Here is a 23218-nt window from a genome sequence, read left to right as displayed (position 1 = left end):
TGAGCCCGCAACCCAGGCATGTGCCCTTGGCCGGAATCAAACCTGGGACCCTTCAGTCCGCAGGCTGACGTTCTATCCACTGAGCCAAGCCGGCTAGGGCTCTTTGGCCCCTTGAGTGTGGCTCTTTCTAAGTCTTAGGAGTACCCTAATTAAGTTAATAACAATGTACCTACCTATATAGTTTAAGTTTAAAAAATTTGGCTCTCAAATTTCAATCATTGTACTGTTGATATTTGGCTCTGTTGACTAATGAGTTTGCCGACCACTGAAGCTGGATTATAACTGATTTGCATTGATACAAATGAGTACTCTGCACTAAATAAATGGCTCATGTCTCAAATGTCAGCAGCCTCAGGCATGGATGCTGTTAGATTCAAAGAGATGAAGCCCAGTAGCTTTCATGACAAGATGTGTGCATGCTCCAAAGAATTCCACTGATTGTATCCAGACTTAATTGGCAGCACCTCAGAGATGACATCAGCCATTTCCCCACTGTATACTACCAACTTAGGGCTAGTTTCCCCTTGATCCATCCTCCTTCAGACCTGTGTTCTGTAGAGGAAGAACCAAGGCCTTGCTCCCTAAAACCATAACACAAAAAGGAACAGAAATGCTCCTTCAGGCCCCGTGCTTATACCAATAGGATTTAAAAGCTCAAGTCAGTCTGAGCCAATATACACGAAGCCTCCATCACCAAACATGTATATATAATCTCTTCTACCTTTAGGAATCTGAGCTAAGAAAAAAATCAGAGATGCAGATAAAGAATTGTATATAATATTTTTCACACCTCCTAAATTGCCTAATTGATATTATTCATTTCTGAGACTTTGTCTTACACCACATTTTCAGCAGAAGTAGCTTCTGTTGTCACATAGCCTTCCCTTTTATAAACCTTTATGACCCCCTTGTTTCCATGTACTAGTACTTTCCACATAAATATATAGTTTGGCCTGTGTATAATTTCAATATACCCAGAATTTGATACAAGCATGTAATGTGTAGAAAAGCAATTTATTCTTATTGACTTATATTCATTTTATGTTCATTTTACATTATGTTAATATTATATTTTAAATCAAGTCTCAAAAGCTGGAAAGGTTTTTTCCTAGCCTGAAATAGTGACAGCATCAGAATTTTTAGTTAAAAGAAATGAATTTAATCCAACTTTTAGCAATCTCTAGTTTTGAGATCTGGGACAATCCCCTACCTCTCTGTAAATAAATTTTCTTTTTTGGGAAGTAGAGATATAAAACATATGATATTTATCTTAATAGATTTCTATGATATTGAAATAAAGTGACATGTATTGGAATGTGCTTCTAAAACTAAAAGTACTATAAATTACTCACAGTTGGTAACATTATATTAAACTAGGGACCCAGCGCACAAAATTGTGTGTGGGTAGGGTCCCTAGGCATAGCCTGCGATCAGGGCCATCTTCCGCCCATTCACCAGTCCCCAGGTTGAATGCCGCCTCCACCACCGGGGCCAATAGGTCACGGGCACACCTGCAGCTTCTGTCAGTGCCACAAGCCCCAGCAGCAGGAGCAGTGGCTCCTGCGTGAGCAGCCCCGAGTGGGCACTGGCGCCTGCTTTCCTGCCAGCCTGAGCCCCCAAGCAGCCGCATGCACATGGAGGAGAAGTAGCCGGCATCTGCTTTCCCTCTGGCCCAAGCCCTCAAGCAGCCAGGAATGAGATGGGGATCCCAATGCCTGACAGCCAGCCTGGTCCTCCTGCCACCCACCCTGATTCCGCAGTTCACCATTGCTGATCCATCGGAGCCTGCGGGCTGGGGACAGGGACCAAGAGGTTGGCCATTCAGCCAGCTTGCCAGTCCCCAGTCCCACCCCGCCCTGCTCATGGGCCGCAGGGGAGGGACCGAGGGATGCTCAATGCACCTCATGGTGACTGGTCATTTGGTCATCACAGACACTGGCTTTTTATATATGTAGATTAGAGGAAAACTGCTGGTCTGAGAATGGAAAAAGGACTAGTACTGAATGAAAACACTGTAAATGCAAAAAGGGAGGGGTTTTTTTGTTTGTTTTGTTTTTGCTATAAAATTCCCACAATCTAAATAAGAAGATTGACTGTAGTGGTCTCTTTTTGTTTTTAAAAATAATAACCCTTTTAGCTCCCCCCCAGAATTCTGATTCCTAAATGAAGCCTGGGGCTAATCAATCAGTTGATTAATTGGCACTTATACTAGTCTCTATATGTCACAGTCTCTTTTGCTACCTTACGACTCACCATATGTCCATATTTTGATGACCCTTAGTCCCTTCCTGTTCCCACCATCTCAGGAAGAATCCTACCACCCCCCAAAGTGTCCCCAATATTTAGGAGGTACGTGGAGAGATGCCATGTATGCCCACACACCAGTCATCCAGTTTCACTCTTTAGCCTGTTCCATTCTGACACATTTCTTCTCAGGCTGATTATTACCCTGTCTAGGACTTGAGAGCAGTCCCCACTGCAGATGGTGCCAGACGTATGCATGGCAAAGTCCTTGCCATGGACGTCACTGAAGAAACTGCTAAGATGGGAAGGATGGGGATGCTGGCTTTCCTGCTGAGGTAGAAAAATGTTCCTCTCCCTCTAACTCTATGCCACATTTTGTCACCAGAGCCCCCCCAAAAAACATTTATTTTATTTTCCTGGAGCAGGTCCCCGAACAAGAACCCACACATCTTTCTCCAAAGTTGTCAACTATGCAACAAAAATATGCAACAATTCTTCCTCCCCAGAATAGTCCAAAACCAGTCACTTAAAATGCTCATTTTACCAACATGGCATATTCCTTCCAATCAGCTCCCCAGTCACAACTCCATAAACATGTCCCTTTAAAGAAATGCTTGGCTTTATGTAGCCCCTTCTTCTATGGCTCACAGCTTTGGACAGACATAAAGACAAATAAATATACTATCTATATATAAAAAAGCCCAGCTACCGGAACGGCAGAATGACCAGAACGACCGGAATGACCAGTGGCTATGATGAGCACTGCAGCAGCCAACCAGCCTGATCCGGGCCCCAACTTCCGATCGGCCCCCTCCCCCTGGCTGGCCCCGCCCCGATCGGCCCCCAACACCCTGATCAGGGGCGGGGCCGGCCGCCAACCACCCGTGGCCCCTTACCCCAGCAGGCCTGGCCCAATGGGCACCCATCGGGGCAAGCCAGCCAGACCCCACCATGCACAAATTCATGCACTGGGCCTCTAGTTTGAAATAAACATCTTATTAGTCCCTCAGGAATATTCATAGAGAGGCATCTAAATACTAATATCTCTTCCCTCACTCTGATCCCTTTTGATCCATACTGAGTCAGCCTCAGATGAGCATCTGGGAATCCTCTCTCCCTGATATCCCTCTAGCTTCTCTCTGTTTCCACGCTTCTGCCCTGACTGATGGTTTTCATGTTCTCTCTAAAATCCAGGCCATACACACCTTTATTTCTGGCTCTCCCACAGTTGTAGAATAAAATAAATTTTTCAAATTCTTCATAGTGAGCATCTATCAGCCAAGCATTCCTTTTTGTCATTAATAACATCACATTGATACATTATGCCAAAAGAAACCTTTTCCACCAGCACCAAGAAGGAAAAACAATGAAGACAGAAAATTCCTCATGTCAATTGTATATTTATCTAACTAAAAGTTTCTGCACAAGAGATGATTAAAATCTCCATACTTTAGAAGATAAAAACATACATTATGAAATGGCAATTTCTCCAGTTTTGATCTTTCCAAGATCTTAGGGCCAAGCTTTAATCTCAGGTTCACCTTAAGCTACCACAGCCATCCTTTGCCCTCCACAGACTCAATAAGCTAGTTCTTCTAAGTATTTGACCTAAGAATCTGAGCTTGGCCCTGAGATAACTGCTTTGACCACATGGATCAGTTAAATTCATTCAGCTTCAAGTAATGGAGACCCAATATCACAATGGCCTAAACAAAATAGAGATTGTTTTCTCTTTCAAGTAAAATTCTAAAGTCATACAGTACAGGGCTGGACTGGCAGCTCTGATCCAGAAAGTCCTCAGCAACTCATGTGCGTTTCAGGTCACTGGACCCCCAAGAGGATAGCCTTCATCCTCTTAGCCCCAAACACCCACATGACAAGGAGCAGAATGGAGGAAGGATAAAAAAGAGGTGGTTAAAAGTTGCTTGCTGCCTGTATCCTGAAGTTCCTAAAAGCTGTCACACATTTTAATTACATCTTTTTTGTTCAAAAGGCCATTTCTTCTGGTTGCAAGGGAGGTGGGGACATTTTACTCTTTGTTCTGGACAGCCGTATGGCCAGCTAAAAATTCTATTCCTATGGCAGAACAGAGGGAGAATGTCTCTGTCCCACTGTGCTCCTAAAATCACTACCTTTTTCTGTGATAAAAATAAAGACTGGAGTTACCTAAAGTAGAATGCTTTTAAATTCAATTTTTGTAAAAAAGTGAGGTATGAGTCAAAATTCTGTCACTCAAAGCAAATATAGGTAACTGTGGTTTCACTCTTTGCTTTATGATGTCTGTCTTGCCACTTAAAAAAATTGTTCTAAAAATTGATTGAAAATAAACTCAGATAACAAGGGTGAAAGTAATTTTTGAAATGTGAATTAAATAACTCTCAACACAAAGCATAATTAAATCAATAGATTATCGTTTGTCTCCTTTGAATATATATGACTGTCATTCAAATTATCTCCATTCTCCTTTTAGGTTTTTTAATAAAATGTGGCAGGTAGATATCAAGAAAGCAAAGGACCAGAAACAAAGGTATGTGGTCTAATATTAGGTGGTTCAAATAGGGTCAGAGAACGAAAAGGAAATTCTCTAGAAATGGCCGTTTATGAAGACTCTCACCATCAACCTGGCCTCTCACCCATCTCCCTGTATTTGCTATTATTATATATGGGAATAGATCTTCATAACAGAAGTTATTTTTTTCCAGGCAAAATTCTAGGTTCTAGCAATTGTGGTCTAATATTAGGTGGTTCAAATAGGGTCAGAGAACAAAAAGGAAATTTCTCTAGAAATGGCCGTTTATGAAGATTCTCACCATCAACCTGGCCTCTCAACCATCTCCCTGTATTTGCTATTATTATATACGGGAGGAGATCTTCATAACAGAAGTTATTTTTTTCCGGGCAAAATTCTAGGTTCTAGCAATTTTTTTGCAAAAGAAGCTATCCTGGTCATTCAGGACAAATAGAACAGCTATAAAATCAGCTGGTATTTTGCAATTTTCTGGAACGTTTAGTTTTGCTGCCATTATTGTTGCTTCTGTTGCTGTTTGTTGAAAAGCAGTAGAAATATGGAATGTGTGCAAAGCCCTGGTAATCTAAACTGCTTCAAGGGAGGGAACAACTCCAGGCAAAGGGCATCTTACTAAAGGTAACTTGTATAGAGGCTATGGTTTTGTCCTGCTCTGCCATTCACTGTGACATTCAGCATCTTAATGCACTGCTCTGACCCTCATTTGTTTATTTGTAATATATAAATGATAGAAATATGTACTTCACAAGGCTGTTGAAAACACTCAGTGGTGTCATACATGTAAGGATTTAGCACAGTGACTGGTACAGAGTAAATGTTCAATAAAGGTTTGTATTCTGTAAAATGAGAACAATTATACTTCCCTCAAAGACATGCATGAGCTTAAGGAAACTATGAAAGCACCATAGGTGAGATTGACTTAACATATTTGTAGCCTAATATATCCATAATGTCATTTGTAGTCTAATATATCCATAATGTTATATCAGTGTTTTCTATGTATGTCTATATGTAAATGTGTGTGAGTTTATGTATGTACATACACAGGGTGGGGCAAAAGTAGGTTTACAGTTGTGCGTATGCAAAATACAGAATTTATTCTTGTAGTATTATTTATTAATTCTTGTATTATTTTCCATATGAACAACTGTAAACCTGCTTTTGCCCAACCCTGCATATAAGATGCTCTTTCCTAAAACAAAATGATGTAAAAATAGTTGGAATGTGCATTTTGTGCTGGGGATAACTCCAGGCCCATCAGTAGATTACCTTTTCAGCATAGCCTACATCAAGCATCAATATATTGTTAGTTACTTGCATGTACATCCCATTCTAAGTGCTTTTTGCTTTAGTTTCTAGAAACTTGCCAACCAGCATCAAAACAAAAATCACATCCACAAGTATTTACTGAATGCTTACTCTATGCAAGATACAACTGCTGCAAAGCCTAGGAAATATTTTTAGCTTCATGCATTATCAGTTGACTGATACCAAATGTACTGGCTTCTTACTGGAACATCATCATGGAATATTCTGAATGCCATTACTGCTTTAAAAGGAACTATCAAGAGAATACCATGCCACTTTGCTCCATCTTGCTGTAAGGAAAAGAAAATGCAGCAGAGATGAGTATTACATTTCATTTCATTGTTCACAGTGTGTTACTATATCATCTGATAAAATGAAGTTCCATCTGGCTGCTCCAGAGGATGAGAACAAGCTGTTTACCTGCTAATATGAAAACTAACCCTCCTGACTCCTTCACTAAAAACTATAGAGTACATTATTATATTTTCATATTCATAAATATTGGCAACCAGTGGGCTTTTCACTTTTTTTTCACAGTTATATCAGTTGACTTACCATGGGATGTATAATGCACAAGGGTCAGATATTAGGCCAGAAAGCAGATCTTGTGACCTCTGCAAATTTACCCAGAAAGTTCAGTGCAGAGCAATAGAAATATAATGTGAGGCACTCATGTGATTTAAAATTTTCTAGTAACCACATTTTAAAGTACTTAAAAATTAAAAGGAAAGGAATAGGTGAGACTGACTTAACATATTTGTAGCCTAATATATCCATAATGTCATTTCAATGTAATCAATACACAAATCATTGAGATACATGCTTTCTTATTTTGTCTTTGAAATTCAGAGGGTATTTTATATTTCCAGGAAATCTTACTTTGGATTAGCTGCATTTCAATTGCTTAATAGCCACAAGTAGCTGGTCACTACCATATTAGAAAGTGCAACCCTGTATTATTGTTGGGTAAGTTGGTAGGGTAAAAACAATAAAAAATTAGCACTTTATATGGAAATATTATACCCTACATGTTATATATTACTTTGTAATTTAAATAAAGAAAATGAATTTAAATGATAATAATGGATAAATTTAAATTAGAAAAAAATTAAAGATACTGTTTTTTTTTCAAATGAGTTTGTTTAATTCCAGGTGGTATAGAATTCAGGGCGGAATAAAAACTGAAGAACACACTTTGGCAGGATTCTGGACTGGGTTTCCTTTGGCCTCACAGCTAAGGTTGAAATGGCAGAGTGAGAAGAACTAAAAAGATGAGCCACTGCATGATTATTATTGTTATTTTTCACAAAAGTTTATTCTTAAATGTACAACAGTCTCCAAAACAACACTTCATTCTAGCTCTAGGTGGCAAGAGATGTTATAACAGGAAATACAGATGTTAAAACATGAAGGAAATTAAGAATCACCAACGCCCAAGCACAAGGTACAGCTCACTTTTTGCCAGATTTCTGGAATTCCACCTGTGACCTGGAGGACCTTCCCCAAGCCTTCGCTTTTAGCTCCTCAAGTTTCTTCTGCACCTCTGTTTGCTTCTGCTTGAATGCTTTATCTCGTCCATCTCCTTGGCCTGCCTTTTGGGCTGTTTCAGGGGCTTCTTGCTACCTTTGTTGCTGGACACCCCTTCCCCAGAACCTGCCAAAGGAAGCTGATGAACTTTTTTTACATTAACTTTACAAAACATATATAAACACAGGAAAAAGAAAAGGATACCAGACCATAAAAGGCAAGTAACTTGTTAAGATATGAGCACATATACAATTTCCTGTTTTTAAATCTGAACATAAAGAAATGATTTGCAGACAAATTATTTATAAATGAAAAAAGGATATAGGTCATTGAGTATATGCACAGGGAGAAAGTCTCAGGATCCTCACACAGTTAAGACCATTACTTAACCAGAATTCATGAGAAGTTTGTTGTGCTTTTAAAAAAATTATTGGCTGTATTTCTTATGCTGTACTTTATATCTCCACTAGAGGCCTGGTGCACGAATTTGTGCACAGGTGGGGTCCTTCAGCCTGGCTGGCAATCTGGGCAATTGGGGCCATCTCCCCCAGTCCCAATAGGAGCCGGTCAGGGCCGGTTGGCCGTGGGAGGTTGGCTGTAGGAGCACACTGACCATCAGGGGGCAGCTCCTGTGTTGAGCATCTGCTCCCTGGTGGTCAGTGGGCATCATAGTGACTAGTCCACCAGTCATTCAGTCGACCAGTCGTAACAGTCTCTTAGGCTTTTATATAGAGAAATGACTATTTTGCAACTGCCCATGTGTACTTCTTAATCCCTTCACCTTTTCACCCATCCCTCAAACCACATTGCATCTGGTAACCCCAGTTTGTTCTCTGTATCTATGAGTCTATTTCTGCTTTTTTTTTTAATCCTCACCTGAGGATATTTTTCTAGAGAGAGTAGATTTGAGAGAAACACATCAATTGGTTGCCTCCTGCATGTGCCCTGACCAGGGCCAAGGCTGGAGAGGAGCCTGCAACGGAGGTATGTGCCCTTGACTGGAATCGAACCCAGGACCCTTCAGTCTGCAGGCCAATGCTCTATCCACTTAGCCAAACCAGCTAGGGCTCTGTTTTCTTTTTTTCACTTATTGATTTCAGAGAGGAAGGGAGAGGGAGCGAGATAGAAACATCAATTATGACAATCATCAATTCGCTGCTTCCTGCATGCCCCCTCTTGAGGATGGAGCCTGCAATCCAGGCATGTGCACTGACCTGGAATCAAACCATGACTTCCTGGTTCATAGGTTGATGCTCAACCACTGAGCCACACCAGCTGGACTGTTACTGGGGATTTATCCATTTCTTCCAGACTGTGTAATTTGTTGTCATATGGTAGTTTGTAGTATTTCCTTATAATCATTTGTATTTCTGCAGTGTCAGTTGTCACTTCTCCACTTCATTTATTTTATTTATTGGGGTCCTCTCCTTTTTTTCTTGATAAGTCTGGTTAAAGGTTTATCAATCTTGTTTATCTTTCCATAGAACCAACTCTCAGTTTCATTGATCATTTGTATTGTTATTTTTTAGACTCTATTTCATTTATTTCTGTTCTGATCTTTATTTTCTTCCCTCTACTCACTTTGGGCTTTGTTTGTTGTTCTTTTTTCAGGTCTTTAGGTTTAAGGTTAGATTGTTTATTTGAGATTTTTCTTGTTTCTTGAGATTTTTTTTTCTATGAATTTTCCTATTCAAACTTTTACTGTGTTCCATAGATTTGGGGTTGGTGTGTTTTCATTTTTATTTATCTCAGGTATCTTTTGATTTCTTCCTTGATCTCCTTGTTAATTCATTCATTTTTTAGTAATGTTATTTAGTCTCCATATATTTGTGTTTCTCAGTTTTTTCCTTGTAATTGATTTCTAGTTGCATACCACTGTGGTTGGAGAATATGTTTGATATGATTTCAATCCTCTTAAATTCTTCCTTCTACTCACTTTGGGCTTTGTTTGTTGTTCTTTTTTCAGGTCTTTAGGTTTAAGATTAGATTGTTTATTTGAGATTTTTCTTGTTTCTTGAGATTTTTTTTTCTATGAATTTTCCTATTCAAACTTTTACTGTGTTCCATAGATTTGGGGTTGGTGTGTTTTCATTTTTATTTATCTCAGGTATCTTTTGATTTCTTCCTTGATCTCCTTGTTAATTCATTCATTTTTTAGTAATGTTATTTAGTCTCCATATATTTGTGTTTCTCAGTTTTTTCCTTGTAATTGATTTCTAGTTGCATACCACTGTGGTTGGAGAATATGTTTGATATTATTTCAATCCTCTTAAATTTACTGAGACTTGTTTTGTAGCCTAACATGTGGTCCATCCTAGACAATTTTCCATATATACATCTCTCCCTGGTGAACAGAAACCTTGCTGCTTTTCATAGCCAGATATTATGTGGGCACCTCTTCCAGCTCTGGTGCTCTGGAAGACCCCATGCTTCTCAGGGGGAAACCCTCACAGCTGAGATAAACCTCTGGAACCTCAGCCATAATCCTTGGAAGGTAGGCCAGCCCTTTTCACATCTCTGCCCTTCCTATCAGTCTTGATGTGGCTTCTTCTGTAAATCCTTGCTTATAAAACTTCTCTTCAGCTAATCTTCAATTAGTTATTCAGGATGATTGTTCTCTAATTAAGTTGTAATTCTAATTGGGGCCTGGAGGAGGTGAGTGTACCTTCCACCTACTGCACTGCCATCTTGGATCTCTCTCAAACTATTTCTTAATTCCAGATATCACTTATATAAATGTTGTATTAGTACTTTCCATGTCAGATACTTTGCTAAATTTTGTTTTTGTCACATCTTTGAAAAAAATCATAATCCTGCATAAATTCAACTTTTGTCACCCATTTGCCTGAACCCCTGTTGTTAATTTGGACAAAAGAAAAATGTACATCCATGTTGAATGGTCTTGTGTTAAATTTTTTACCATAAACCTAAAATGGATCCTTAATGCTGATAATTTATTACACTACTCCTAACTCGCTGCTAACTCAATCCCTCTCCCAGTCTCAAACAAGTATTCTAATCTTTTCCGCTCTCCACAAACTCTGGACAATTAATTCACCATCCTTATTCTCAGAGAATAACCTTACATTCTACATTACTGAGAAAATAAAAATAATTCCAGGATAATTTGCACAGAGCCTTTAACCCACTTACCACCCTCTGCACTCACCACACCTACCTACCCACAGCATCTGCATTCACCACACCTACCCAATCACCATCAGCTATACTCACTACATCTCCCTAACCACCAGGATCTGCACCCACATTTGCTTCCCACCTGATATTGGGATGCACTCTCCATTTTCTTGTCTAAAGCCAGTCCCTCCAATTGTGCTCTAAAACCCATCTCTTCTTACTTACTCAAGAACACTCCAGAAATTCTCCTCTCTTCCTCCAACATCATCATTTTTCATTCTCTACTCGATCATTTGCCTCACCACACAAACATACCATTATTTCTCCCATCTTAAACATAAAAAGAAAATGGTATTTACCCCACTTCCACTTTATCAAATCATCCACTTCTTTGCTCATCTTTGTAGCAAAACTCCTGGGAAAAGTTGCCTATGTCAACTTTTTAAATATTTATCTCTTTCCAATCACTAAAACACACACTAATCAAAGTTTTGACACCTTTCCTCTAAAGGAACTTCTCTAGCCAAGGACACTAGTGCCCTTTACATTGCCATGTACATTGCACAATTCAATGTCCTCATCTTATTTAACCTGTCAGCAGCATTTGGCACAGTTGTCACTCATTCTTCCTTGATATACTCTCTTTTACTTGGCTTCTCTTCATTTCATTCTTTTCTTAATGGCCCTTCTCAGTTTCCTTTGGAAAAAGGAAGAAAAACACTTGATCTTATCCTTAACCTCTTGATGTTGGAATATACCAAGCTCAACTCTTGGTCCTTTTATCTTTTCTACTTATACCCACTCTTCTAGGCACATGTCAATGACTCCCAAATTTATATCTTCAGCCAATGGACTATTTCTCCCAAAATTCAGATTCAGCATTCTACTTATGTCTTAAAGACACCTCAAGCTCAACATGTCCATACTGAACTCCTTATCTTTTTCCAAAAACTTACTACATCTATAGACATCCCATTTCAACCGACAGCAAGTTTATCTTTCAAGATGTTCAGGCCAAAATCTTTAGAGTCATCATTGTCTCTTCTTTCATTCAAATTCTTCCATCAGAAAATTCTGTTGGCTCTACTTTCAAAATATATCCAGAATCAGATTATGTCTGATTACCTCTATTGCTACCACACTAGTCTGAACAAATATCATTTCTCACCTGGTTGCTTCAATAGCATCTAATAGGTCTCCTGTTTCTGCTTTTGTTCCCTTACACAGCAGCCAGAAGGGTACTTTTAGACCTAAATCAGATCATGTCACTCCTCTACTCAAAATCCTACAATTGGCCCCCTCTTACAGACAATCTACACCAAAGTCTTTTCATTGGCCTAAATGGTCCTACATGATTTTACTCCTGTTGTATCTCTGACATCATATCCTAATGTTCCCACCATTGTTCTTTTGCTCCAGACATAGTGATTAGTTAATAAATATTTTAAACAAATCAAACCCAGTCTCCACGGAGCTCACAGTCTACTGGACAAAACAGAGGTAGAAGGTGGTAATTAAAGTTCTCTTCTGTTTCCCATTCAAAACTCTGGGAGGTGAATGTTCAAGGTTGAGAAATTTGCAAAGGCTGGGAGTGATGTTAGAGAACACAGAAAGGAAGGAAGGACTTTTCAGGTAAGATAAGCATTGCAAGTGCAAAGATCTGGAGAGATAAATCAGCAGAATATTTACAGAATTACAAATAAAGCATCAAAAATAACATTTGAGGTAAGGGAATCTAGATGTAGGAGGCAAAAATAAATATGGTTTATACTTTAGCTAGGAGTCAGATCATGAAACACTTTCTATTTGTTTCTTTCCTAACAGTTTTCAATATGATCACAGAGCAATTTATTAAATAACCATATAATTTTGATGCACCTCCTCGACAGGGCCAAAGCAATATTTGGAAAGGATTCTGAATCCTCCAAGTTAAAGATACAAAGAAAAAACCTAGAGTCACATTTAATTTGACAAGGTAAAGGAGTGGGTGTGCTACTATATCAAATTTAATTTGTATAAAATCATCATCTCTGGTAACATTATTTTTCTTGATCTATTTCGTTTAGACTACTTTAGTAAGGCTTGATCTCCCTGTCTATCTAAACATCGATTCACTTACAGCAAGCTTCAGGATAACACTGGTCTTATTAATTCCTGATAAATCCACAAGGTGTTAGTTGCACACAATATTGTATAAAAGGTGAACTGAGACTCAACTCAGTCTACAGCTTTCCCCAGACAAGGCAGTGGACCACAGGTGAGTCTCAGCACCTATAGTTATCAAGCAGTGACAGTTACTTTCTAAATTACAGATTTTTCAGGATCTGGAAAAAAAAATCTAGAGCTTTTGAACTGTCATGTAGGAAATTTGGGTTTGTCAACCTAGCTTCTTAAATATCGTTAATACAGCATATACTCCCTGTTAGCACGCAATTGACTTTATAGACCTCTGAAACAAACAAAGGTGAGTAAAAGCAAATGAAAATATTTATGAGATGCTAACAATGATGAACTAATTTTGTAGGACAGAATTTCCTTCTTCTTTTTAAACAAAAAATAATCTTTAAAATGATAACACAGGGACAAATATGATGATCAAAATTATTTTCTTCAGAGTAATCATTTTAAGACAATTAGGAGTAATACTCTAATCTTTAAAAACTGCTTTACTTACATCATCATTATATTGGAGTTTTGACCTATGTTTCTACTTTGACAAAAAAAAATGAAGAAGGAGGAGGGTAAGAACAACTATTTGTTCAATAAACTAGGAAGAAAAATAATTGCTGCAGCAAGTGTGACTGGGGCAGATGAGTAAACCAATTCATTTTGGTTTGGTCCACTTCCGTAATGGTTATAACTCTTTGGGTTTTGTTTTCTCATGGCTTTAATTGTTTGCTTCATAGTCCAGGATGAAGTCAGTCCAGTTGTACTTTCTTCTCTGTTGCTGGAAAGCAATGTGCTGCAATAGCTGTGAGCTGACCAACATCACCATCACAGTGGAGAAAGAGGAATGTCGCTTCTGCCTCAGTATCAACACCACTTGGTGTGCAGGCTACTGCTACACCCGGGTAGGAACTCTGCTTTGCTGGAAGTGAGGGTGCTGAGGGTCTATTGAAGACAATTTTTATTAATTCCCATTTTATTCATATTTTAAGTTTTCAAAGTAATAGCCATGAGTCCCTTAGCCAAATACTGTCTGTGTATTATGATTAAGGTTAATTACCATGATATCAGTTAGATATTTGGGTTTGAATTTGATTAGGGTAAATTTAGGGAGGCCTCAGATCTGATATGATCAATCAGGCAGTATGCCAACTCTGCATTAAAATAAAAAGGAATGTCAAGGGGGGAAAAAGGAGACATATGTAATACTCTTTGTAATACTTTAAGCAATAAAACAAAACAAAAAAATCAAGAACAAAGAAACTGCAAGTCAAAAATAAAATAAAAAGGAATTCTATGATAGATTTTACATATAGAGAGGTAAACATGCAAGCATACATATATTTAGTAATAGAAGATTTACAATATTTGCCAAAAGCTAATTTCTAGGAAGATGTATTTCATGTATGTCATGTATTTCTATTTCTACGTAACTGAAGCTATATCTTTGCAATGGAGATAGTACCAAAATATGTTTCTCAGCCACATAAAAACACAAACAGCCACATTATAAACACTGCCGTATTGTCCCTCCTGAATACAAATGCCAGCAACCATCCTGAGAACACATTCAATCCTTGCAGACTGTTACAACCAAATGAATCTGCAAACCCACTCACTTCTTTATACTGTTGAGAAAACCAAGGCACAGAGGCATAAAACTACTAGTTTGTAGTCACACAGTTTCTTTGCATCAATCCAAGTAAGAAGGCAGCTCCTACTTTTTCTTTATTTTTGCCTCCTATTACACCTGGTTATTTTATGCAGAATTCCATAATGTGTGTGTGTGTGTGTGTGTGTGTGTGTGTGTGTGTGTGTGTGTGTTAGGTTTGTTTGTTTGTTTGCTTGTTTGTTTGTTTGTTTTTCACTTTTTTAATCCTCACCCGTGGATATTTTTTCCATTGATTTTTAGAGAGAGTGGGAGAGAGAGGGAAAGACAGAGAGAAATATCAATGTGAGAGAAACACATAGACTGATTGCCTCCTGCACCAGCCCCAACCAGGGCCTGGGCCAGGGAGGAGCCTGCAACCGAGGTACATTCCCTTGACCAGAATCAAACCTGGGACCCTTCTATCTGCAGGCTGACACTCTATCCACTGAGCCAAACCAGTTAGGGCAAAATAGCAACTTTTTAATGAAATATACTTTATTGGTAGCAAATAAGTATGATCAACCTCCACTTAATGTACAGTTTATTGTACCTTCTTAGGATATACATTTGGTAGCATGATATTGAAATAAACTAAACAGCTGTGATAATTTCTTCCCTCAGTGCAAATAATTTTTTTTATTCAAAAGTGTTAGGACACCCCTGTTCTTCCTGGATTAAAATGTCTTATATGCAAACCATGTACCCTTTGAAACTGAGAGCACTGAAAAATATAAAGCACTTAAGGCAAGAAAATGTCTACAGGACTTAGAATATTTAAAATCTTATCTGAGCCTTTATAGTCATGTTAAACTAAGCATTAACATTCCATATTATGTCTCTTTGACCTTCTAAAAACACACAGGGACAATGTATTTGGAAATGTTTATTGAGAAATTAAACCTCAGTGTTTTATGGTTTAAGTTGTCATCAACACAGCTTTCAACTAAGTACAAAAAGTCAACTTAAGCCCTAGCTGGTTTGGCTCAGTGGACAGAGTATTGGCCTATTGACTGAAGGGTCCTGGGTTCAATTCCGGTCAAGACCATGTACTTCAGTTGCAAGCGCCAGGGCAGGTGCAGGAGGCCACCAATCGATGTGTCTCTCTCACATCAATATTTCTCTCTGTCTGTCTCTCCACCTTCCTTCCACTACCTCTAAAAGTCAATGCAAAAATGTCCTCAGGTGAGGATTAACAACAACAACAACAAAAAGTCAACTTAAAATGTCTGTCATGTCTCCCTTGCTCATCATTTTTCTATATTAAAAAATATATTTTGATATATTCAAAGTCTCTCTATGGTTTGAGAAATAATTAATATTTTGATATAGACAGAAGGAGGAAAATGATATATTCAAAGTCTCTCTATGGTTTGAGAAATAATATTTTGATATAGACAGAAGGAGGAAAGGGAATGAATTATATTTTCTGTAAGATTTCCAGAACAACCAGGAACATGGTATAGCATATAGGTAGGTCATTTATGAGATCATGTTCCCTTAGTTAGGTATTCCGTAAGTGAGCTTTAATGGGTAAATGTTAGAGCAAGCAGTATTAAATTCCTATCTCATTTTGATTAAGCTAAGCAGAAACTCCCAGAATACTGTAACCTAACTCTCTCCTTCCTAAACTCCTCAGGATCTGGTGTACAAGGACCCAACCAGGCGCAATACCCAGAAAGCATGTACCTTCAAGGAGCTGGTGTATGAGACAGTGAGAGTGCCTGGCTGTGCTCACCATGCAGACTCCATATATACGTACCCAGTAGCCACTGAATGTCACTGTGGCAAGTGTAACAGAGATAGTACCGACTGCACCGTGCAAGGCCTGGGGCCCAGCTACTGCTCCTTCAGTGAAATAAAAGAATAAGGAGCAATGGACATTTTAGGCTGCCTACCCCTGTCCTGAAGGACCAAGATATCTGAAAAGTCCATGTGTGTACAACATGCAAAGGCTGCAAGCCACTTTGGGCTAGGGGAGCATCAGACCCCACTGACCCCGGCCTCTCCAGAACTTGAGAGTGCAAGAATTGAGAGTGGTGGAGCCAGGAGCCTGGCACCACTCCATCCTGTATCTAAACCGGGTTCCTTAAGTTTTATTTAGTCTTACTTAACTTATAGACACATGGGTACCTTCTGTTTATTAATCTTAGAAACCTTCTTAGTCAATCCCTTCCCCTTTGGATAGGGATACCTACACCCAGAAATGAGATGGGAGTGGGTGAAAGTACTAGATGCTGCATTCTTCTGATGGACTCTTGGGCCCTCAACAGCAGGGCCAGCATCTTCTTCATCATTGTAGCCTCAGTACTAACACCATGACTGGAATTTAGTAAGAAACTCAACAATGGCTTCCTTAAGGAAAGTAAGAACAGAAAGGTAGGGGGTAGGAAAACACTGAAAAAGGATGGCTGATGAGGCTGCCCCAACAATGCCAGTCAGTCCATGGGAATGAGGGCATCAGTTCCACCTCATCTCTCCTCCTCTGGCACACGGGACAGGTTGCACCTCTATGAATTGCTCGGTACAGATGGGGACTAAGATTTCCAAGCTATTACTACCAAGCCCTTTAGATAAGGGCAAAATCAAGAAATGTTAATGTGGGCCTATGGAAATTAGCCCACATCTATTCCAACATTTAAATAAATTGAACAAATTCTGCCAGGCTCCCGCAAAACTCCCTTTGGAAAGTAAAACAAAAGAAAACAAAAATGTGTTACCCTGCCCTCTGGACTGGATTCGCTCCTTGGAATAGAAGGGGATTTGAAAATAGGTTTGAAAGCAATTTCAGCAACTTATTAAGTGCATTTATCTTATCTACAAATACATTTGTGTAAATAAATAGCTCTTTTAGAAAGAATTCGCCATGAAGAAAAAGAAAACCTGCTTTCTAGAATCCTCTATATCAGTCTTCTCTTTTGTTTATTCACGTTCTCCCAAATCTATGATTTCTTTCAAGAAGGTACATATTGAAACTGTTTCATGAGTTGATTTTTTAAAGATGTTACCTCTCTAAGTTATGTACTTGTTTCACACTTAAAATGTTTTAACTAACTTATTCAATCCTACATTATTTTTTAAAATAAAGATGCTAGCCACTAGAGTCATAAATTTGAATTTTTTCACAAACAGCTAACATATGTGCATGTTTATAATAGTAGCAGAAAAAATCTTAATGTATAATTCCTAATGCTTCTGTAAATATTTTATGTCCTCGCCTTTGAAAATATTAAAAATGATTTGGTCGCATTTCTAAAAGTACTTCTTTAAATTTCCTGTCATTTTTTGAAGTTATTTCCTGATGTAATAGAGAAACAAAGCTAAGGGAGAATCACAGAGTGGGTGGGGACCCTGGTGATTCTCCAGTTCATTTCTTAAATGTTTGACACGGAAAAATTAAAGATCAAGGATGTTAAGATCACAGTCAATATCACAAAGACTGTTCATGGCAGTACCAGGTTTAGAACCCTGGCTTCCTAGCTCTTAGTTCACCTCTCCTGTGACTCCCCCACCATACTAAGAAGTAATCATGGCAAGGACCGATGCAAAATTGTAGGAATTAATAATCAGCTTTGTCCACTCAAATCTGGTATTGAGTGTGGCTTACAGGTATATTCTCTATAATATTTTGACACATTGAAATTAGGGCTATAATAACAAAGTTAGACAAGATGCTTTAAATTACAGCATAGTCTTTTCCTTCTCCCTATACTTTCAGAAGTCAAAACAACTGCCTTTTCATTAGAGGTAGTATAGGGCAATGGCCCCAGAGTTGTCATCTTAATCTTCTTGACCAGATGTGTCATCTTGAACAAGTCATTTAAATTCTCTGGACTTCAGTTACCTCTATGACAAGTTTAGATGTTTCTTCCATTGACACTACATAGTAATTAGTTGTCAAGTCAGATTTCTATGAAACATTTACCACACTCTCATTCAAGCTATCTTCTGGCCTGTCTTAGTCAGTTCATACTGCTATAACGGAATACTACACACTGGCCCTCTTATAAACAACAGAAATGTATTTCTCACTGAGAAGGAGACTGAGAAGTCTAAGATCAAGGCATCAGCAGATTTAGTGTCTGGTGAGAGCCCACATCCTGTTTCATAGACAGCTGTCTTTTTTGCTCTGTTTGCACAGTGGCAGGGCGGAAAGGAGTTCTCTGGGGCCTCTTTTATAAGAGCATTTATTCCATTCCATTGATGAGGGCTCTGCCCTCTTGACTAATTACTTCTCAAAGGCCCCAACCAAATACCATCACATTGGGAATTAGGTTTCAACATATAAATATGGGGGAAAGGTAAACATTTTAGTCTATAGCATGGCCTGTGAGAATGAAATATGAACAATCTTCCTTATGCAAAAAATGGAAGGAAATCTATAGTTCAAAATGGTTGGCAATTTCAGCATTGAGAAGACATAAACAAACAAAATCTTAGCTGAATATAATTGAGTATGAAAGTTGGGTCAATGATTTATATAAATAAGTTCCTAGAAACATTTTTAAACTGTCTTAGGAATTTGCATTTAATTCATTTATATTCACTATAACAAAAACAGTACTTCAATTTATAAGGTACCTCTAGGCATTTCATTTGTTAGGCTGATTTACAGTAAATTGGCTTATTGCAGCATAATAAAAAATAGTCTTTGCTATATGCCACTACAATAAATTAATCAAGCAATTTAAAATTGAATTTTCACACTACAATCTTATTTTGTTTTCTCACATATATAAAATAATAGCATCTAGCATCATTTAAAACCAATAATATGATTCGTGCTTTGCAGAAACCAACAACAAATTAAAAACCAAACCTTTGCATTAGTAGCAACAGAAACAGCCAAGAGCGTTTGAGAAATGAGCATGATTTTCCCTTCACTGTTACTATAGCACACAGAATCTGGGAACAAATGGAGCCTAGTATAATCGTGTGGTTGTTTTAAAGGCTGTAACACTTCAGGACAATGCAAATGGCTTCTCACATTAAAAAGACATTAAATCGCTCATCAATTTAGAAGAAAAGGCAAACGACTGCTTTCAAATTTTAAAATACATTTCTGTGAAAAATTACCTCTGAGCTGCAGGAGACCCTGAGGCTATTGTGATGTACCTCTTCGGGTGTGCTGGAAGTGATGGTAGCCCTCCCCAGGGTTGAGAAAGGCAGCAGTTCTGTTGTTCAAAATATTTAAAGTGAGTGATTAATCATGAGCTGTGTCATAGGCATGTGAAGTGATGGAAGATGGAAAAACTGAGAAACCAAGTGGCTTTGCAGAGGAGGTGTAATCAACCCCTGATTAATTGTGCTAATGGAAAGGAATGTGTAGATAACACAAACATCATTAAATGCCAAATAAAAACTAGCCTGAGTTTGCCCCAAAATATATAAATTGAAATTTTAAGACAGGAAATTTTCCTCCCTTGGAACTGTTATCCATCGTGGTGGGTCTATAATTTAACCCAAACAGTATCTTCAAAAGAATGATGCCTTGCAGTGTTAAAGGAGTTGGAATAACAACATCTGACAAAGGGAATGCACTCCAGATACATCATCTGTAGAGTAAGCATAGTTCTCTATGTACTGCCCCAATGCCTATCCACTAGCCTTAAGATGGACTGAAAACTGCAAAGGCAAAAGCTTGTTTGTTCAAAAAATGAAAGTTCTGCCAGGGTTTCCCAGATGAGTCTGATAAAACAGATTAAAGTAATCCAGATTTATTAAAGGTTTCCTTTTACAGGTATACAAACAGGGCTGCTTCACAAAGACACTCAATAAAACAGGGAGAACAGCCCACTATTCATCAGCTATTTCCATCTAGCCTTGCAGCATGGGTGTTTATTCAAGCTTTCAAAACTTAAAAGTCGGTGGGCATTCTGTTTCAGACAGAATGCTAAATACTACTGAGAATGGACTATGGAAAAAGCATACCTGGTTACTGCCCTGATGGAATAAAGCACCCAGTAACTCTTAGCACACAATAAATGCACAAGAAATATAACTGGTTTTTTTCTTTCAAATATTCACTGATTCTGAAATCTCTCTGGGCTGAGAAGTCAGCTGCTAAAATATCAACTTAAATTTTTAAAAAAGGGTTGGGGTAGAGCATAAGTATTTAGGGCTCTATAATGGAAAGTTCAAATAAGAAATCATACCTGGTATCAAATCCATGTGGAATGATAGGACTTTAGGAGTTTGAAGATTGTCAATATTTAAGAACATTTAAGAAATGAACTGAAAGGGCATCAGATTCCCAAGGAGATTGTTCTAAGTTTAGTGCCAACACAGAAGAGTCCAAAAAATTTTGGGGAAATGTCAAATAAAAAAGATACAAAATTAAAAATGATATATGATTACACCAAGTGAACTTTGGGAGTTGGGGAAGAAGGCAGGAAAATGCTTAGTCAATAAACCAGAGATTGTTCTTAAATATTTTATTGGATCCCTAATTATTCACACTTATTGGTTTTTATCACTGTAGAAATAAGAAGCACAAGAATTTTGATAACCTACACACAAACATCCATGCCTCTAGAATTTCATCTTGAGGATTTTGTTGTTTCTTGTATGGGACCACTGAATTTCCCAGACTCCCACAACCTGTCATTCTGAGCATACAAATCAGTTATATTCTAAATGGTCTAGTACCCAGTTGAAATAAACACATATAGCTGTTAAGCTTATGTGTGAAGAAACACAGGTGAGAATAAGCAAATGTTTCCTTTTTAAACTGGGGACTTTTTGAACATTTGGTTTTCAATTACAGTTGATGTACAATATTATTAGTTTCAGGTGTGCAACACCCTGAGTAGATATTTATATATCTTACAAAGTGTTCACCCTGATAAGTCTAGTACCCATCTGACACCATACATAGCCTAACTTCTGTCTAATCATTTTACCAACCGTGATCTTATTTAGGTCAATCATAAACTCCTGGTTTTGAAATCCAATGGTCAACTTTCAGCATACATTTTTCCAGGAACTCTTTGCTGCACACAATCTGATCATTCCCTCCTCCCTTCTTAAAGTTCCTATTTCCTTTTTTCTCCTATGGCACTCTACTCTCTGGGTTCTCTTGTCTCTGTCAATCACTTCTGTGTCTTCTATGTAATATCTCCCAAGGTGCTCTCCTCCACTCAGTACTCATACTTTCCCTGATAGACCACTTAATATCTTTCACTGACAACTTAATGACCAATGAAGCAAATTCTTTAGCAAAGGCTAGATTTTTTTTTAACCCATGCCCATTAACTTGCAGCTGAAAACTGTCTTGTAGTCATTCCACAGGCCTCATTCTCAATATGCCCCAAATCAAATTCATCATCTCCATTGCAGAAGTACTCCAGGTCTGTATTCTCTACCTGTACCCACCTGTGATTGAAAGCTAAGAATCATTCTTGACTCCCCCTCTCTCCCTCACATTTCACTTCTAGGTGCAGTAGTGTAAATAGCATGGTGATTCAAAGATTAGTACTAAACAGGTCCTTGCTTCTGATTCATTAACTATATTGGCCAAAGTTATTGGATAGAAATTTCATATAGTTCAACCTATACTTCAGTCTTTTTAAGCTTATGTTTCCCATCTGTATAATGGGAAAAGGTATGGTACATATTACACAGATATTTGTTTTAAAGATTAAATAAGGTAATGCATGCAAAGCATTCAGTTTCTTGCTTAATACATAATAAATGTTCAATAAGTGTAGATAGTTTTATCAAATTCATTAAGTCCTGACTATTTACCTCCAAAATACATCATGAATTTATTTCCTCTACCTTATCACTGTTTACTCCACTCATTTGTTCACTTAGCAAATTTTTATTGAATGACCATGTATCCCAGGTACTACAATAGACCTTGAGAATTCATGATGGACAAAATAGGCATAGCCCCTGCTCAAGTGTACTTTCAGAATGGAGGGGAAGACAGACTGTTACATGGCAATTAAATGGAAGTCATTAAAAGTCATGACTGCAGGGTTTCCTCTAGTTAGTGAGATAATGCATTTTCCATGACTCACCCCCTCCCCCTAGCCGTGGTCAGAAAACTGCGGCTCGCGAGCCACATGGGGCTCTTTGGCCCCTTGAGTGTGGCTCTTCCTAAGCCTTAGGAGCACCCTAAGTAAGTTAATAACAATGTACCTACCTATATAGTTTAAGTTTAAAAAATTTGGCTCTCAAAAGAAATTTCAATCGTTGTATGTTGATATTTGGCTCTGTTGACTAATGAGTTTGCCAACCACTGAAGCTGGATTATAACTGATTTGCATTGATACAAATGAGTACTCTGCACTAAATAAATGGCTCATGTCTCAAATGTCAGCAGCCTCAGGCATGGATGCTGTTGGATACAAAGAGATGAAGCCCAGTAGCTTTCATGACGAGTCTCAACTGGGCTGACTGGTCATTTCAAGTCTCTGCCACGTATCTGTTCCATGCCAGTAGGCTACCTCAGGAATGTCCTCATGGAGATGACAGAAACACAAGAAAGATCAAGGCCTCTCGAGTTGTAGACTTAGGAGCACCATACTTGCACTTCTGCTTCATTCTATTACCCAAAGCTAGGCACATGGTCAAGTCCAGAGACAGAGGCAGAGGACACTTCAAAGTTAAATGCCCAAGGGGGTGGATGCAGAGAAGGTAAAAGATCATTCAAC

At 38.3% G+C, this 23218-nt stretch overlaps 1 protein-coding gene across 1 annotated transcript; it reads left to right on the top strand.

The window, feature by feature from the left end:
- Positions 1 to 13626: 13626 nt before the first annotated feature.
- On the top strand, positions 13627 to 16513 carry FSHB (follicle stimulating hormone, beta polypeptide). The gene is made up of 2 exons (XM_005873072.2): positions 13627 to 13815; positions 16198 to 16513. Exons 1-2 carry the CDS (start codon positions 13657 to 13659, stop codon positions 16426 to 16428), a joined length of 390 nt encoding a protein of 129 aa, XP_005873134.1. The 5' UTR covers positions 13627 to 13656; the 3' UTR covers positions 16429 to 16513.
- Positions 16514 to 23218: the final 6705 nt, after the last annotated feature.

The sequence above is a fragment of the Myotis brandtii genome, unplaced genomic scaffold, assembly GCF_000412655.1.
Source record: "Myotis brandtii unplaced genomic scaffold, ASM41265v1 scaffold399, whole genome shotgun sequence".
NCBI lineage: Eukaryota > Metazoa > Chordata > Mammalia > Chiroptera > Vespertilionidae > Myotis > Myotis brandtii.
Note: the sequence above shows the minus strand (reverse complement) of the source record. Positions and strands in the feature narration are given on the sequence as shown.